The sequence below is a fragment of the Zea mays genome, chromosome 10, assembly GCF_902167145.1.
Source record: "Zea mays cultivar B73 chromosome 10, Zm-B73-REFERENCE-NAM-5.0, whole genome shotgun sequence".
NCBI lineage: Eukaryota > Viridiplantae > Streptophyta > Magnoliopsida > Poales > Poaceae > Zea > Zea mays.
Genome location: NC_050105.1, coordinates 13,564,531 through 13,583,645, shown reverse-complemented (window position 1 = coordinate 13,583,645; position 19,115 = coordinate 13,564,531). Strand labels below are relative to the sequence as shown.

At 52.8% G+C, this 19,115-nt stretch overlaps 2 protein-coding genes across 2 annotated transcripts; both read left to right on the top strand.

The window, feature by feature from the left end:
- Window positions 1-1,180: 1,180 nt before the first annotated feature.
- Window positions 1,181-3,153, top strand: LOC103640874 (ADP-ribosylation factor 1). Its single transcript, XM_008664328.2, has 5 exons — window positions 1,181-1,195; window positions 1,338-1,457; window positions 2,447-2,565; window positions 2,678-2,759; window positions 2,916-3,153. Exons 1-5 carry the CDS (start codon window positions 1,181-1,183, stop codon window positions 2,919-2,921), a joined length of 342 nt encoding a protein of 113 aa, XP_008662550.2. The 3' UTR covers window positions 2,922-3,153.
- A 1,662-nt stretch (window positions 3,154-4,815) lies between these two features.
- Window positions 4,816-6,687, top strand: LOC103642310 (uncharacterized; the record flags this gene model as incomplete). Its single annotated transcript, XM_020545287.3, has 6 exons — window positions 4,816-5,109; window positions 5,324-5,376; window positions 5,490-5,526; window positions 5,744-5,809; window positions 6,312-6,410; window positions 6,485-6,687. Coding segments are annotated over 6 exons (678 nt in total), but the record flags the coding sequence as incomplete, so codon positions are not given.
- Between the last annotated feature and the right edge of the window lie 12,428 nt (window positions 6,688-19,115).

Below are 19,115 nucleotides of genomic sequence, written 5' to 3'. Positions count from 1 at the left end.
GAGGCTGTCGCAAGCGCCGCGGCGACGGCGGCATCCTGCCCGGACACCGCCTTCCCCTCCCCATCCGCGCTAGGGTTAGTTATGATGTAGATTATTTCACACTGTTCGTTATGGTTTGATGCTTTTTTTCATTATGCAACTTGGAGTTGCAAAAATGCAGTTTGCTGTTCGTTTTTAGTATGAAATATTTGGTGATATTCTTTTTGCTCATCAGTCACTATGCAATTAGCAATACTGAGGGAGTCCAATGCTGACTGCAGCGGCACATCATGTACATGAAACAGCAAATGATGCCTGAATCAGCAAGTATGCCCTTGTAACCATTTTTTAAAAAAAATTATTAGGTTGTTTTTGCTGTCCAAATCTCAAAGGAATGAGAAATCAGATAGTTGTGTCTGACATACTTTGGATTTTGGTCCTGCAACCAAGCACAGCAAATGAAAAAAAAGAAGGAACGGTCTTCATTGTTACCTGCAAAATTTGGAATATATTCAAGCATACTTCAGCATGCAAGGGTCCTTCAAAACAATTTGTCAAAATACACATAGGTCAGTTCGCCTCTGATAAGCAGGCGAAGGGTTCGGCGGGTCGGGCTTCAGCACGACAACCCGCTGCCAGGCAATGACCCCATCCGCCCCCGGCGCCTGAGAGCGCGCTAACTGGTCGGCGTCCTCGTCTTCGTCCTCCTCGGCGAAGAACTCGATGGTCTTGGTCTTGAACGTGAGCGCGAACTTGTGGAGCATGGCTACGCCCGCCGCCGCGTGCTCGGCGCACACTTTGTCTCCGCCGCCGAGCGGGGCGGGGTGTCGGCGACGCGAATTGCAGGAGTGCAGAGGTGGGGACGGAGGTGAGTGGTGGGTGTGGGTGGTTCGGGGCGGTGGGACGGCGGCGCCGCAGCTGGCGGAGAGGAGGTGGAGCACGAGCGTGTCCGCGCGCTGCGCGAGATCAAGAACCAGATCATCGGGAACCGCACCAAGAAGCTCCTCTACCTCCGCCTGGGCGCCGTGTCGTCGGTTGTGGTGGCGCTGGCGGAGCCCGGAGCCTCGCCGGCGGCGCTCGTGCAGGCGGCGGCCGCGGCGGGGAGCTTCGCGTGCACACCGAACACTACCTAATTTCCTGTTCTTCCAGAATCCAAGAGCCACCATTCTTTTTGATTTTCTATTTGATTTCTTAGGCTAATATGATTGTTAACAACGTAACATTATGACATCATATGAATTTTTAGACATAGGAAATTGGGAATGTGCTTGGTCTTAGCCTTAGCATCTCTATATTAATGCAGTAATTTACATGTTTTATCACATTTTGACTGACTTGTACTCGTTTAATGAAAACAGATCAGACCTCTCTGGAGGCATTACTTCCAGAACACACAGGGTCTTATCTTTGTTATGGATAGCAATGACCGTGACCGTGTTGTTGAAGCCAGAGATGAGCTGCACAGGATGCTGAACGAGATAAAACATTTTACTAGACCATTTTATTATGCTGTTGCTTTCTATCAATAAGCTTTTGTGTGGCAAGTTTTTGAATTTTGCATCTTTGGTGTCATTCACGTGGCAGAGAGCATAATCGGCTAAGCTGAGTGAATGTCATTCTTCAGCAACTTTGAAAAATGGAATATGAAACAAACAAGAAATAATTTGTCTTCTTCAATGAAAAAGTTGTGCAAGTTTTTTTGGTTTTATTATATTATATTATTTGTTTATTGATATATCCAAGGCTATTATGGTGTCGTCTAGGCGTTGAGCCGCTAAAAAAACCTGGGTGTCCCGTCGCCATGACAAAAAAATCAGCAAAATGAGGCGAGGCAGAAGAGAAGAATTGGAGGACCGGGAAGGCCAAGCACTTGTCTCTGCTTCTATCCCCATCGGCTCTAGACGCTATGGCCATCACAAACTTCTGCAACATCAGGCATCTGGCAGGGGCAGCAGCAGTCAGCAACCCTTGATCTGCGATCTAATGGCAACTGGAAGGGATCTGGAAGGGGACCAGCACCAGCAGTGAGGCAGGGGAGAGGAAGCGGTAGGGAGGAAGGGGTTGCGGGCGAGCGCAAATGGAGAACGGGAGAGGGGCACTGGCAGCGGCAACCTGGAATGCTTATCATGGGGAGGGCTGAGGGAACAGGTAGGTCACACAATATGCCAGGAAGGATATATGGGCTGGTGGGCTGGGACTTAGGGTCTTGTCCTTTTCTTTCCTTTGTGCTGTTGCTTTAAAGTTTCTTATAATCATATGGCATCTTCTTGCCTCGCTTTATGATCACCTAGGAACTGCCTAGGCGATTGGAAGCGGTGTCTCACCACACCTTGCCTTGGTGCCTTAGTAATCTTGAATATATCGTATAGATCTTTGGTCTTCAGTACTCTAATGAAAATAAGACAAAATCTCTTGAAAATACAAATCTTGTGATAGTGAAATGAAATTCATTTTGTTTGTATGGCAGGATGAGCTACGTGATGCTGTGCTGCTTGTTTTCGCCAACAAGCAAGATCTTCCTAATGCCATGAATGCTGCTGAGATCACTGACAAGCTTGGATTACACTCCCTGCGCCAGCGACACTGGTAAGCAACTAAACAACAGTTATGTACTTTGTAAAGCATCTGTGACTAGGAAGCTACTTATGTGATCATAGCTTGCATTGACTTATCGTGTTGTTTGTGTTCTTGCTGATAGGTACATCCAGAGCACTTGTGCCACAACTGGCGAGGGTCTGTACGAGGGCCTGGACTGGCTGTCCAGCAACATTGCGAGCAAGGTATACATATGGCTTGTTTGTCTCCAGTAAATATATTTGTTCGATCTGGAAATAGTTTTTCCATTTTACCTTTTCCCCTATGCATAGCCTGTTTGAAGCACTGTTTCTCACTACTAAATCAACTTGATATGATTCCTCCCTTTTCTGCACATGTAGGCTTGAATATCAAATGCGAACTGACTAGGAGCTCCGGATGTATCATGGAAACTTAGGACAGAATCGCCTCTGCAACCTGTTAGGTGTCTTCTACCGGCACAATATATTTTTTGTTTGGAATATGTAATGATGTTACGGTTCAACGTTTATTCTACCCTACTATACTGTTGGATGTTCTTTGGGCCTGTTTCATTTTGCACAAGGATTGGAGTTCCAATATCATGCTACATTTTAAATTCGTACCCCATCGCAAATTTTAGGATGTATACCAAATTATAGGATATTCCGACATTTTTTGGAGAGTCCGAGCATCTTGAGTTGGATCAAATTTATATCATAAAACATTTATGATACTAAAAAGTATCGTTATTTTTTTATTAGTTATATTTTTAGTGTATCTATTTGGTGTCATGAAACTGTGTTTTTTTGTAATTTTAGTTAAATTTGAGGTACTGACTCCCTAAAAAATTTGGAATATCTTATAATTTAGGATGTAGTAGTATGCACATGATAGTAAATTACCCAAGGATATCCAATATCACTGTACATGGAAATCCAGATACGATTAAACAGTCGAAATCATACGGTGAGCAACAGTATCTTAATGCATGCCTGCACTTTTGATCGAAGAGCAAAGCCTATGGTATACCCTACCCACCACGAGTATCCTGGTGAAGTGTCATTTCATCATTTATATGAGAACTACTGGTTGGTTGAAAAGAAGTAAACAACTTTGCTTTAGGGAATTATGATTTGTGGTTTGTGCTTAAAGCCTGGGAATGAGGGCAATTATTTGAGCTAAACTGTTGGAGAATATGTTGGTTCAGTTAAGCTGAGAGCTAAATGTGGTTGTTGTCATTTCCTTTTCTCTTCTTTTCTATGCCTGTTTCTTTTATGTATTCTCATCTTTTTGGTTGAAGTAGTGTAATTATTGTTCATTTGTGCTTGAAAACAGGAGAGTTTGGTAGCAGGTCAATGGTTAGGTTTGGTGATGGTGGGGGAGGATGTGCTGGAATATCTTTTTTATGTTTGATTCCTGTAGAGGTCGTCTATACTCTATATTCATTTATTATTTTTTTCGTCCTCTTTTGAACACAATCTAAAAATATATGTGGTGAATTGCCTCTGTTGGCTAAGGTAAAACTGGAGCTCATGATTTATGCTTGAACTTATAACTTGTATGGTTTCTGATGTCAGAGTAGTAGCGTTCCATCCAGGATTGCTGTTCGAAATCCCCACATGCATAAGTCAGAATTTTGCATCCCAAAACATTCCAACAAATATATCTGTTTGGTTTGGTGAACTATACTGTCCATTATTCTACTATGACGGCAAATGTCTTTTGTGGTGGAGACTACAGAATGACTATTATAATAGATGGGTAAGAAAAGAAAAAAGCAGATGAAATGATTACTTTGGTATCCATTTCATAGCCATCATTTTCGACCTTAATTATATAGTGATTCTTATAAAAAAGGATAAGCATGCCCATTTATCTGACATAATGATTTACCAGTGTTGGCGGCTCCCATGGTCTGGGGAAGGAACAATCGCGGCCGGACACTGCATCAAACCTAGGATCTTTGGCTCAGTGTGCTCCACTATGCTAGGCCTGTCCTTCGGCTGTAAAAATAGAAAATAAGAAGGAAAATATGTGGTGGAGCTATTATAGGGTCTTGTATGTTTAGAAAGTACCAATGATCTTACTGGCTTTTTCGGTGATTCTTATGGCTTGGTATGGTTTAGTTCGAATGGAATACTCAACATTAGGACCACAAATTGAACTTATTAGGTTCCACTGAATTGAAGTCTTCAGTGTTTATGTTCTTGCTTTGCTGTCATAGAGCTAGCATCGAGCATAACTTTATGCTTGGATCGTATGCTTATTGTTCCTTAATTTCACGCGCAGTCATTTTTCTCTCCTAGGAAAGATGAATCTGTGATTTCCACAGATGGTGGAAATGAGGAGACAGACACTGACAGCCTCCATGTTGCTAGAGGATTGTCTCATCCTGGGCTTTTGTCAAGTTTATCCAATAAGGCATCAGTGGTCCCAACCCCTTTGCTTCCTTCTGGACAATCTGATCTCCGGTTCAATCGTCTTCGACCCTCAATTGATGAAAGTGATTGCAAATACAAAAGATTATTTGGCTACTATGTTGCTCGTGAGGCTGTAATCGATGAGGAATACTGGGTAATAAACTTGTTAAGTTGTTAGAACATATTGTTCATTTGTTCTGTTTTGCAGACATAACTTCCACATGTACTTGTGATGAACTGCTTGCTAACTATTGATTACTAACATATACTAGATATTTATAGCTTGCATAACGTCACCTCTTATGATTTATTACTCTACCTCCCACTATGCCTTACAAGTAACATCTCTCCTTACTGATGATTGATAGATCGTTGCATGGTTGAGAGCAGAAGATCAGTATGAAAATGAGTCAGGCAATCGGTAAGACATTTGTTTTTAAGGGAAAATTCTTTAGTGTTCCTTATTGTCTGCACTGTTATATACATTTACTGTTAGCATGGTCCTTTCAGCTACTTTATCATTTTTTCCTGCAGCTATGTTGAAAGCTTTAAAAGAAAGTTTGCATCAAAGGTACTTGCGTAAACAACTTAGTAGTGTTTTCTATGTGCTTAAACATAATTGAGATATGATGTACATCTTATTTGTAGCAAGTAATGTTAAGAAATTACAATAACCTCTATTCAAAAAGATTTGTTGACGCACGTTATAAAATATTCACATTAATTTGTCACATCCTAATAGTTTCTATTCTGGCTCACATGTATGAGAGTCTGTCATCTCATTGCAGGAATTCCATGCATTAAAGAAGAGATGCAACAAACAACATAGAGAGAAGTATATCTGTCTTGTCGTGGTATGAGATAACAATCTCTGTTTGATTTGTTCATTAGATTTGTCACTAGATCTTGGTTGCAGTATGTTTTGTTCATAAAGCATGTCACAGAGAATCATGAACAAACCAACTGGTCTCTCTTCCCATTAACCAATGATTAATAAAAGCCTCACACCATCACTCTTGCCAACTACTACATCCTAAACCAAATGCACATCTCATTTCAAGGAGTCAAATTTTCTAAGTTTGACCAAGTATATGTGTAATACGTATTGTTAGATTGATTATGCAATTTTATAATAAATTTATTTTATAATAAATTTATTTGAAGATATAAATATCGATATTTTTCTATATACTTATTTAAACTTAAAAGGAATTTGACTCCTTGATAAGCGAGATGTGCATTTATTTTGGGACGTAGGGAGTATCTCACTTTACATTCTGTTAAAGCTGCCTTTACTAATATTTTCTTCATCTTTTTCCCGCTAAAAATTTTGGTGCCTTATGCTTAATATTGCAGGTAAAGAACGATGACATCAGGCGAACTGTCCTGAATAGTGTTGTTGGTACCTTAGATGTATGTGTAAGGCATCCTCTATATGGGGAGAAATTTCCTGAGGTAGGGTGTAATTGCACCTTCTCTATGTGTCTTTTTTGTTGTATTTAGAAGTTATATCTAGAAGTTATTCACAGGAGCTTGGAAAACCGTCTCTTCACTGTCGAATTTATCAGCCTGATCAGCCAAAATTTGGGTATGTAACAAATGTATGTGTTGCTAAATATGCAAGGCGTCAAGGGATTGCTAGCAACATGCTATTATAATATATGTCCATATGTAAGTAATGTAGAAATCATGCCACAACATATTTCGATAAGAGGGCCATATTTGTGAGCTAAAATAATTTTGATAGATAAGAGGGCTATATTTGTGAGCTAAAATAATTTTGATAGCCACAACTCGCCATCTCCTTTTTTATACTTTTCACCCTGCAATGCAAAATTGTTCTAAGGAGGCCATGGTACATCATCATATCATGGGCAGCATAAACGTTTCCCGTTGTAACACACGAGCATATATCTAGTTAATAATAATGAGTGCAAGGCAAAACTGGACAATTGTATTGTTTCGCATTGTGATAAACCCGGCCATATGGTTGTCTGCACGGAATCAGGCACCGGGAGGAACCGGTCGGCATTTGTGATGTCTCCGTAGAACAGCTCCATGCCCTCACGTGGCCTAGCTAGTTTCATCAGTTTTTGTTTTATTTTATTACTAAAATTTCGCTTAGCTAGTTTCATATTATTTTCTTTGTTCCTGGATTGGGAAATGTCCAATAGAAAAACTTCCCGCCTGCCCTGTACAAGCGATGGTGCTGTAAATCCTGATACAATAACACGGTGAAGAAGAGATTCATCAATTTTTTTTCCGAAAGCAGCAGCAACTTTGGGTCTGTTTGGTTCGTGGCTAACTGTGTCACACTTTACTTAAGATCAGTCATCCGAATTAAAGAACCAACTTTAGATAAAATATGGTAAATTAGACAGCGAACCAAACATACTCATCTTTCAATCAAGGCAGAAAAGAGTTGATCCACTTTATAAAAAAATCCGGCCTCTTAAACATTAACACTTGCAAGGTTAATTAAAGAAAAACCCAAAAGCCCTAACATTGACAACGTGGCCGAAATGACTTGCCGAGCTCCAAAAGTATCAAGCAACTCCAAGATTTATGAAATGTCGGCGTTTATGTAACTGGATCGTCTAGAACTTTATGGATTTTGGCAAGCCTACTTGCTAGAGATGGCAATGGGTAAATACCCACCGGGTATCATTATTCCATATCCATACCCACGACAAAAAAATAATCCCGTCGGACTAGCGGGTATAGATTTATCCCCATACCCATACTCGCATCCCCACCGGGTAGTACTTGCGGCGGCTAGAGATGACAATGGGTACCCGCGACCCGATACCCGATGGGTATTTACTCTATTAGGGTATGTATATGGACTTAATATTGTACCCATGGGTATATTATTGGGCAAAAACATTCACCCAATGGGTAAATGGGTATTAGAACGTTCTATCGTTACCCATACCCGTTAACCCACGGGTATAAAATACCCAGCATAATATTTTTCAAAACATGAATTTGGGCTGTTGCCTACTTGCCTCTTGGGCACTTGGGCCAGCTGCTGGCCCAAAAGTCCAAAACAAATGAAAGCGTAATACCCATATATGATTTTTACTATCTAGTTTCTACCCTAACCCTTGTTCCTAGAGTGTGTAGCACACATCACATCACAGGCTCACAGCCGGCTGGCGGCCGCCGCTCACGGAGTCACGAGCATGACTTCACGGATCGCATCGCAGCAAGCTGCAGGCGTGAATGGTGGCACTACAGCTCATGGGTGAAGAAGACAATGGACGGTGACCTTCTTCCTCCTCCACTTAGCCTCCTTCTCTTGTAGCTTGGAGTATCTGAATCCCAATGTACATGTGTTCGTCCCACATCAAAGGGACATCGAAGAACTCGACCGCAGGCCACTGGACCGCGGGAGCGTCAAAGATCTCACGCGGCGGCCATCGGATCTCGAGCACAGCAAGGGCATCAACAGCCAAGGGCCTTCTCATCTTCGTACCTTGTCAGATCCATCGATTGTTGCGACATCTCGTCACACTACTGAAGTGATTGGCGATGAACTATATGAATCCCTGGTTGATTGGAACCTTGATGAGAAGATATCAACGGTAACTCTTGACAACTGCACCACAAACGATGCAGTAATCCCTTATCTTGTGAGAAAGATTGGGAAAACTAAGCTTTTGAATGATGGGAAGCAGTTACACATGCGTTGTTGTGCTCATGTTCTCAATTTGATTGTGAAGAATGGTCTAGAACATATCAAAACCGCAATAGAAAATATTCATGAAAGTGTAGCTTATTGGACAGCAACACCAAAAAGGGTAGAGAAATTTGAGGAGATAACTAAGTTTGTTAAAGTCCCTTTGAATCATAAAATCAACCTTGATTGTAAGACCAGATGGAATTCCACATTCAAGATGCTTAGTGTCGGGGACCATAATTAGGGGTACCCTCAAGACGCCTAATTCTCAGCTGGTAACCCCCATCAGCATAAAGCTGCAAAGGCCTGATGGGTCCGATTAAGTCAGGGATCAGTCCACACGAGTGACTCGATCACGCTTCGCCCGAGCCTAGCCTCGGCCAAGGGCAGCCGACCTCGAGAGACTTCCGTCTCGCCCGAGGCCCCCCTTTTTACGGCGGACACACCTCCGGCTCGCCCGAGGCCTTGGCTTCGCTTAGAAGCAACCCTGACTAAATCGCCGCGCCGACTGACCAGGTTGCAGGAGCATTTAACGCAAAGGTGGCCTGACACCTTTATCCTGACACGCGCCCCCCGGCAGAGCCGAAGTGACCGCCGTCACTCCACCGCTCCACTGACCAGTCTGACAGAAGGACAGCGCCGCCTGCGCCACTCCGACTGCAGTGCCACTCGACAGAGTGAGTCTGACAGGCAGTCAGGCCTGGCCAAAGGCGCCATAGGAAACTCCGCTCCGCCCGACCCCAGGGCTCGGACTCGGGCTAAGACCCGGAAGACGGCGAACTTCGCTCCGCCCGACCCCAGGGCTCAGACTCGGGCTAAGACCCGGAAGACGGCGAACTCCGCTCCGCCCGACCCCAAGGCTCGGACTCGGGCTAAGACCCGGAAGACGGCGAACTCCGCTCCGCCCGACCCCAGGGCTCGGACTCGGGCTAAGACCCGGAAGACGGCGAACTCCGCTCCGCCCGACCCCAGGGCTCGGACTCGGGCTAAGACCCGGAAGACGGCGAACTCCGCTCCGCCCGACCCCAGGGCTCGGACTCGGGCTCAGCCCCAGAAGACGACGAAACTCCGCCTCGCCCGACCCCAGGGCTCGGACTCCGCCCTGGCCTCGGCCGAACGATCTCCGCCTCGCCCGACCCGGGGGCTCGGCCTCGGCCACGGAAGACAGACTCGACCCCGGCTTCGGAGGAGCCCCCACGTCGCCCGACCTAGGGCGCAGGCCCGCCACGTCAACAGGAAGCGCCATCATCATCCTACCCCGAGCCGACTCGGGTCACGGAGAACAAGACCGGCGTCCCATCTGGCTAGCTCCGCCAGATGGACAATGATGGCACTCCACAAGCTCTGTGACGACGGCGGCTCTCAGCTCTCTTACGGAAGCAAGGCGACGTCAGCAAGGACTCGACCGCTCCTACAGCTGTCCCTCCGCCAGGCTCCGTTGCTCCTCCGACAGCCACGACATCACGCCAGCAAGGTGCCAAGACCTCTCCGGCTGCCACATTGGCATGTACCTAGGGCGCTAGCTCTCTCTCCGCTAGACACGTAGCACTCTGCTACACCCCCCGTTGTACACCTGGATCCTCTCCTTACGACTATAAAAGGAAGGACCAGGGCCTTCTTAGAGAAGGTTGGCCGCGCGGGGACGAGGACGAGACAGGTGCTCTCTTGGGGCCGCTCGCTTCCCTCACCCGCGTGGACGCTTGTAACCCCCCTACTGCAAGCGCACCCGACCTGGGCGCGGGACGAACACGAAGGCCGCGGGATCTCCACCTCTCTCACGCCCGTCTCCGGCCACCTTGCCTCTCCCCCCTTCGCGCTCGCCCACGCGCTCGACCCATCTGGGCTGGGGCACGCAGCACACTCACTCGTCGGCTTGGGGACCCCCCGGTCTCGAAACGCCGACAGTTGGCGCGCCAGGTAGGGGCACGCTGCGTGTTGACGAACAGCTTCCCGTCAAGCTCCAGATGGGCAGTCTCCAGCAACCTCTCCGGCCCGGGACGGTGCTCCGTTTCGGGAGTCTTGAGTTCATGTCCTTCGACGGCAGCTACGACATGATACTCCTTCCACCGCCGCGCGACAACGACAATGGCGGTCGACAACCCGCCCGCCGGCGGCGGAATCGGCGACATCTTCCCCGCGTGGTGGAAGAACAACATCCGAGCTCGCCCCGTCCTCTCCCCCGCCAACGGAGGAGGAGGCGGGGCAACCAAGGCCAAGCGGGAGGCCGCGCTTCGTCGGCTGTCGAGCGAATCGACGTCCCCAGCGCCCCGACGGAAGGCACGCCGGGCGTCGACCTCGCGTTCGAGACGGAGGCAAGCGCTTTCCCCCCGCGACACGCCAACCCCGAGCAAGTTGACGACGCCGGCGCACTCGCGAGGAGCTTGCAGGACGTCGCCCTTGTCCCTGAGATGACGGTGCAACCAGTCCCCGATGTAACTACGTCGCTCCTCGTCGACCAAAAGGTACCGACTAACTCCCATCTTACGTCATTTCGACTCGGCCTCAACCCGCCAAGCGACCTCGCTTTGGCGGGCGCTCTCATTGAGGCGAGTGCAACCCCACTGAGGTTTCGTATGCGGTCGCCTTGGGACCGGTTGACGGACGCCTCGACCTACGGGCCCTCCGGGTCCGAGGAAGATGACGATCCCAGCATCTGTTGGGATTTCTCTGGACTTGGCAACCCCAGTGCCATGCGGGACTTCATGACCGCATGTGACTACTGCCTCTCCGACTGTTCCGACGGAAGCCGCAGCCTCAACGACGAGGGCTGCGGCCCAAGCCGCGAATGTTTCCACGTTGAGCTGGGGGATCCCTCCGAAGGCAACCATCTTGGCATGCCGGAGGACGGTGATTTTCCTAGGCCCGTGCCTCGCGCCGACATCCCGCGGGAGCTAGCTGTGGTCCCCGTTCCGACGGGGGGTCACGACCCACAGCTCGAGCAAGTCCGCGGGGCACAGGCCAGGCTCGACGAGGGAACAGGAGCGCTTAAGACGATCCGCCGGGACGTCGGGCAGGTATGGGCGGGCCAACCCCCGGCCGGAGAAATACGTCACCTGCCCCAGGGTCTCCAGCACCGCGTCGCCAACGATGTCAGGGTCAGGCCGCCGCCCGCATCCAGCGGGGTTGGTCAGAACCTGGCAGCCGCAGCGATACTCCTCCACGCGATGCCGGAGCCATCAACCACCGAGGGTCGGCGAATCCAGGGAGAGCTCAAGAATCTCCTGGAAGGCGCTGCGGCCCGACGGGCCGAGAGCACTGCCTCCCGAAGGCAGGGATATCCCTCGGAACCTCATGCCGCGACTTCCCGATTCATGCGGGAAGCCTTGGTCTACACCGGGCGCACGCGCAACACCGCGCCTGCGGCCCCGGGCCACCTCGGCAACGAGCACCATCGACGCGACCGTCGGGCCCACCTCGACGAAAGGGTGCGCCGAGGTTACCACCCCAGGCGTGGGGGACGCTACGACAGCGGGGAGGATCGGAGTCCCTCGCCCGAACCACCCGGTCCGCAGGCCTTCAGTCGGGCCATCCGACGGGCGCGGTTCCCGACCCGGTTCCGACCCCCGACTACTATCACGAAGTACTCGGGGGAAACGAGGCCGGAACTGTGGCTCGTGGACTACCGCCTGGCCTGCCAACTGGGAGGAACGGACGACGACAACCTCATCATCCGTAACCTCCCCCTGTTCCTCTCCGACACTGCTCGCGCCTGGTTGGAACACCTGCCTCTGGGGCAGATCTCCAACTGGGACGACTTGGTCCAAGCCTTCGCCGGCAATTTCCAGGGCACGTACGTGCGCCCCGGGAATTCCTGGGACCTCCGGAGCTGCCGGCAACAGCCGGGAGATCCTCTCCGGGACTACATCCGGCGATTCTCGAAGCAGCGCACCGAGCTGCCCAACATCACCGACTCGGATGTCATCGGCGCGTTCCTCGCTGGCACCACCTGCCGCGACCTAGTGAGCAAGCTGGGTCGCAAGACCCCCACCAGGGCGAGCGAGCTGATGGACATCGCCACCAAGTTCGCCTCTGGCCAGGAGGCGGTTGAGGCTATCTTCCGAAAGGACAAGCAGCCCCAGGGCCGCCCATCGGAAGAGGCTCCCGAGGCGTCTACTCCGCGCGGCGCCAAGAAGAAAGGCAAGAAGAAGTCGCAATCGAAACGCGACGCCGCTGACGCGGACCTTGTCGCCGCCGCCGAGTACAAGAACCCTCGGAAGCCCCCCGGAGGTGCAAACCTCTTCGACAAGATGCTCAAGGAGCCGTGCCCCTACCATCAGGGGCCCGTCAAGCACACCCTCGAGGAGTGCGTCATGCTTCGGCGTCACTTCCACAGGGCCGGGCCACCCGCCGAGGGTGGCAGGGCCCGCGACGACGACAAGAACGAAGATCACCAAGCAGGAGAGTTCCCCGAGGTCCGCGACTGCTTCATGATCTACGGAGGGCATGCGGCGAATGCCTCGGCTCGGCATCGCAAGCAAGAGCGCCGGGAGGTCTGCTCGGTGAAGGTGGCGGCGCCAGTCTACCTAGACTGGTCCGACAAGCCCATCACCTTCGACCAGGCCGACCACCCCGACCGCGTGCCGAGCCCGGGGAAATACCCGCTCGTCGTCGACCCTGTCATCGGCAACGTCAGGCTCACCAAGGTCCTGATGGATGGGGGCAGCTGCCTCAACATCATCTACGCCGAGACCCTCAAGCTCCTGCGCGTCGATCTGTCCTCCGTCCGGGCGGGCGCTGCGCCCTTCCACGGGATCGTACCTGGGAAGCGCATCCAGCCCCTCGGACGACTCGACCTCCCCGTCTGCTTCGGAACGCCCTCCAACTTCCGAAGGGAGACCCTGACGTTCGAGGTGGTCGGGTTTCGAGGAACCTACAACACTGTACTGGGGAGGCCATGCTACGCGAAGTTCATGGCCGTCCCCAACTACACCTACTTGAAGCTCAAGATGCCGGGCCCCAACGGGGTCATCACCGTCGGCCCCACGTACAAACACGCGTTCGAATGCGACGTGGAGTGCGTGGAGTACGCCGAGGCCCTCGCCGAGTCCGAGGCCCTCATCGCCGACCTGGAGAACCTCTCCAAGGAGGTGCCAGACGTGAAGCGTCACGCCGGCAACTTCGAGCCAGCGGAGACGGTTAAGGCCGTCCCTCTCGACCCCAGTGGTGACACCTCCAAGCAGATCCGGATTGGGTCCGGGCTCGACCCCAAATAGGAAGCAGTGCTCGTCGACTTTCTCCGCGCAAACGCCGACGTCTTTGCGTGGAGTCCCTCGGACATGCCCGGCATACCGAGGGATGTCGCCGAGCACTCGCTGGATATTCGGGCCGGAGCCCGACCCGTCAGGCAGCCTCTGCGCCGATTCGACGAGGAGAAGCGCAGAGTGATAGGCGAGGAGATCCACAAGCTAATGGCAGCAGGGTTCATCAAAGAGGTATTCCATCCCGAATGGCTTGCCAACCCTGTGCTTGTGAGGAAGAAAGGGGGGAAATGGCGGATGTGTGTAGACTACACTGGTCTCAACAAAGCATGTTCGAAGGTTCCCTACCCTCTGCCTCGCATCGATCAAATCGTGGATTCCACCGCTGGGTGCGAAACCCTGTCCTTCCTCGATGCCTACTCAGGGTATCACCAGATCCGGATGAAAGAGTCCGACCAGCTTGCGACTTCTTTCATCACACCGTTCGGCATGTACTGCTATGTCACCATGTCGTTCGGTTTGAGGAATGCGGGCGCGACGTACCAACGGTGCATGAACCATGTGTTCGACGAACACATCGGTCGCACAGTCGAGGCCTACGTCGATGACATCGTAGTCAAGACAAGGAAGGCTTCCGACCTCCTCTCCGATCTTGAAGTGACATTCCGATGTCTCAAGGCGAAAGGAGTCAAGCTCAATCCTGAGAAGTGTGTCTTCGGGGTGCCCCGGGGCATGCTCCTGGGGTTCATCGTCTCCGAGCGAGGCATCGAAGCCAACCCGGAGAAGATCGCAGCCATCACCAGCATGGGACCCATCAAGGACTTAAAAGGCGTACAGAGGGTCATGGGATGCCTCGCGGCCCTGAGCCGCTTCATCTCACGCCTCGGTGAAAGTGGTCTGCCTCTGTACCGCCTCTTAAGGAAGACCGAGTGTTTCGCTTGGACCCCTGAGGCCGAGGAAGCCCTCGAGAACCTGAAGGCGCTCCTTACAAAGGCGCCTGTCTTGGTGCCCCCAGCTGATGGAGAAGCCCTCTTGGTCTACGTCGCCGCCACCACTCAGGTGGTTAGCGCCGCGATTGTGGTCGAGAGGCAAGAGGAAGGGCATGCACTGCCCGTTCAGAGGCCAGTCTACTTCGTCAGCGAGGTACTGTCCGAGACCAAGATCCGCTACCCACAAGTTCAGAAGCTGCTGTATGCTGTGATCCTGACAAGGCGGAAGTTACGACACTACTTCGAGTCTCATCCGGTAACTGTGGTGTCATCCTTCCCCCTCGGGGAGATCATCCAGTGCCGAGAGGCCTCGGGCAGGATCGCAAAGTGGGTGGTGGAAATCATGGGCGAAACGATCTCGTTCGCCCCTCGGAAGGCCATCAAGTCCTAGGTGTTGGCGGACTTCGTGGCCGAATGGGTCGACACCCAGCTGCCGACGGCTCCGATCCAACCGGAGCTCTGGACCATGTTTTTCGACGGGTCGCTGATGAAGACAGGAGCCGGCACGGGCCTGCTCTTCATCTCGCCCCTTGGAAAGCATCTGCGCTACGTGCTGCGCCTCCATTTCCCGGCGTCCAACAATGTGGCCGAGTACGAAGCTCTGGTCAACGGGTTGCGAATCGCCATCGAGCTAGGGGTCAGACGCCTCGACGCCTGCGGTGATTCGCAGCTCGTCATCAACCAAGTCATGAAGAACTCCCACTGTCGCGACCCGAAGATGGAGGCCTACTGCGATGAGGTTCGGCGCCTGGAAGACAAGTTCTTCGGGCTCGAGCTCAACCACATCGCTCGGCGCTACAACGAGACTGCAGACGAGCTGGCTAAAATAGCCTCGGGGCGAACGACGGTCCCCCCGGACGTCTTCTCCCGGGATCTGCATCAACCCTCCGTCAAGATCGACGACGCGCCCGAGCCCGAGGCACCCTCGGCTCAGCCCGAGGTACCCTCGGCCCCCGAGGCCAAGGCACTGAACGTCGAGGAGGAGCAGAGCGGGGCCACGCCTGATCGAAATTGGCAGGCCCCGTACCTGCGATATCTCCGCCAGGGAGAGCTACCCCTCGACCGAGCCGAGGCTCGACGGGTAGCGCGACGCGCCAAGTCATTCTTCTTGCTAGGCGATGAGGAGGAGCTCTACCACCGGAGCCCCTCGGGCATCCTCCAGCGATGCATCTCCATCACCGAAGGTCAGGAACTCCTGCAAGAAATACACTCGGGGGCTTGCGGCCATCACGCAGTGCCTCGAGCCCTTGTCGGGAATGCCTTCCGGCAAGGTTTCTACTGGCCAACGGCGGTGGCTGACGCCACTAGAATTGTCCGCACCTGCGAAGGGTGCCAATTCTATGCGAAGCAGACCCACCTGCCCGCTCAGGCTCTGCAGACGATACCCATCACCTGGCCCTTCGCTGTATGGGGTCTGGACCTCGGCGGTCCCTTGCAGAAGGCGCCCGGGGGCTACACGCACCTGCTGGTCGCCATCGACAAATTCTCCAAGTGGATCGAGGTCCGACCCCTGAACAGCATTAGGTCTGAGCAGGCGGTGGCGTTCTTCACCAACATCATCCATCGCTTCGGGGTCCCAAACTCCATCATCACCGACAACGGTACCCAGTTCACCGGCAAAAAATTCTTGGATTTTTGCGAGGATCACCACATCCGGGTGGACTGGGCCGCCGTGGCTCATCCCATGTCGAATGGGCAAGTAGAGCGTGCCAACGGCATGATTCTACAAGGGCTCAAGCCTCGGATCTACAACGGCCTCAACAGGTTCGGCAAGCGATGGATGAAGGAACTCCCCTCGGTGGTCTGGAGCCTAAGGACGACGCCGAGTCGTGCCACGGGTTTCACGCCGTTCTTCCTGGTCTACGGGGCCGAGGCTATCTTGCCCACTGACCTGGAATACGGCTCCCCGAGGACGAGGGCCTACACCGATCAAAGCAACCAAGCTAGCCGAGAAGAATCGCTGGACCAGCTGGAGGAGGCTCGGGACAGGGCCTTATTACACTCGGCGCGGTACCAGCAGTCCCTGCGACGCTACCACGCCCGAGGGGTCCGGCCCCGAGACTTCCAGGTGGGCGACCTGGTGCTTCGACTGCGGCAAGACGCCCGGGGAAGGCACAAACTCACGCCCCCCTGGGAGGGGCCATTCGTCATCGCCAAAGTTCTGAAGCCCGGAACATACAAGCTGGCCAACAATCAAGGCGAGATCTACGACAACGCTTGGAACATCAAACAGCTACGTCGCTTCTACCCTTAAGATGTTTTCAAGTTGCTCATATACCTCGCACCCACGCAAAGTTTAGTCATCAAGGAAGGGTCGGCCTCGCCTCGGCAAAGCCCGACCCTCCCTCGGGGGCTAAAAGGGGGGAGACCCCCTCTGCGTCGAAATTTTCCTCGAAAAAGGATCTCTTTTTAGCAGAATTTCTTTCGTGCTTTTTGACTACTTCGAAAAGCGGATCCTGGAAACGACGGAGTACACGTAAGCAGCCAAGGCTGACCGAGCCGAGGTACTCCTACGCCTCCGGGATACGGATACCTCACTCATCACCTTCTGCGATAAGTAACTCGCGTTCGGATAAAGTGATTCCGCGGACCGAATGTCTTCACGCTCGGAAGCTCTTCTGCCGAGACGGTCCTTCAAGCCTTCTCGACTAAATCGGTGACAGAGCCTCATGGACGGGCGAAAGTACGCGTAAGCGGCAAGGCCGACCGAGCCGAGGGACTCCCACGCCTCTGGGATACGGATACCTCACTCATCACCTTCCGCGAGAAGCAACTCTCGCCCACACAAACATCCCTGTTACCGACGGAAAGTCTAGATGCTCGACATGAGAGGAAAGGAGACGCGGCTTTGCAACGCAGCGAGGGTGTGTTTTCTGGCCTCGGCGGCCGCAAAAGGCACACGCTACAAGACGATCTGATCCTGCAGGCTCGGGTCTTCACGCTGAAGGGGGCTGTAGCACCCTCGGCATCGACGACGCCTTCAGCGAGGTCCGACCCAGCCTCGGACGGCGACGCGGTCCAGGGACTTCTCCGGGAATCCGGCCCGAGCAGGCGGCTCGGCCGGTTACCCCTGGGGCCTCGGCCAAGCCTCTTCCAAGGGCGCCAGCCCGACCCGAGGCCTCGGCTGATCGACTCCGACGTCGACCCCCGCTGACGGGCAACCCGGCTAGGCTCCGGCCAACCAGGTTCCCATTTTCGAGCCAACTCCGCCTCTGTTCGTACTGATATCGCTACCCCTGGCCTCGGCTCATCGAAGAGCGGCCAAGGGGTCCCTTTAACTAAGCTAGAGGAGCCTCAGACAACAAGGCCGATCGAGCCGAGGGATTCCTACGCCTCCGGGATACGGATACCTCACTTGTCACCTTGACACGGGGCGACTCATGCTTGGTGAAGCGGTTCAGATAATCAACAGGCGAGACTTAGTGCTCGAAAATGAGGAAAAAACACGGCTCCGTGCCGAAATTACATACATGTTCAGGCCTCGACAGCCACAATGAACAAAAACACTGGCATTCGAAGTGCCATTACAAACGGAACTCCGGTTCCCCCTCCGCAGGTACGAACAACCCCACTCCGAGGGGGAAGGCCTGCGGAGCAACGGAAGGCCGACGAACGGTGCGCCGTCACCTGCTCCAGCAGCGGCGACGACGACGACTTCTGTTCCGGGGGGTCGAACAGCGGCAGCACTAACCTCAGGGCGGGTGCTGCTGCCAGGAGGCCCCCGCCCACGCCAAAACTCGTGAGGCAAGGACGGGCAGAAGGTCGTAGAGTTGGAGGTCAGTCCGTGGCCGGCCCGGGCTGTCGCGCCGGCGGAAGAACCTCTTCCAGCTGCCGTGGCGGACGCCGGCGCCGCGAGCGGCTCCAAAGCCACTCGCGTCCGAAGACCGGGCACGCTGCAGCTGCCAGCGCCACGGACAACAACCGCTCCTCCCCCCCATCACTGAGTGAAGGAGCGGGCCACCGCCCGCGCAGGGGCTGACCCCAACGCGGCACTCTCCCCTCCCCAGCCTTGGTGATGAAAATCCTTGAGGCTGAGGGAAGGGAAGGGGCCGCAGCCCGGCTCGCTTTCCCCCACCATCAAGCCGGAGGTCACCATCCTGGGTGACCACCGGTGGAGGGGTGCGACCGGGCTGCATGATGAAAATCCTTGAAGCCGAACGATGGCTGAAAGGTACCAACTCCCACGGAGTTGCGTTCCTCCAACGAGGAGGTGGAAAGATGGCGGGTACCCCCCATCCGGGGGCTTGGAAGATGGAAAGACACGACGCATAAGGGAGGAAGAAGACATGGT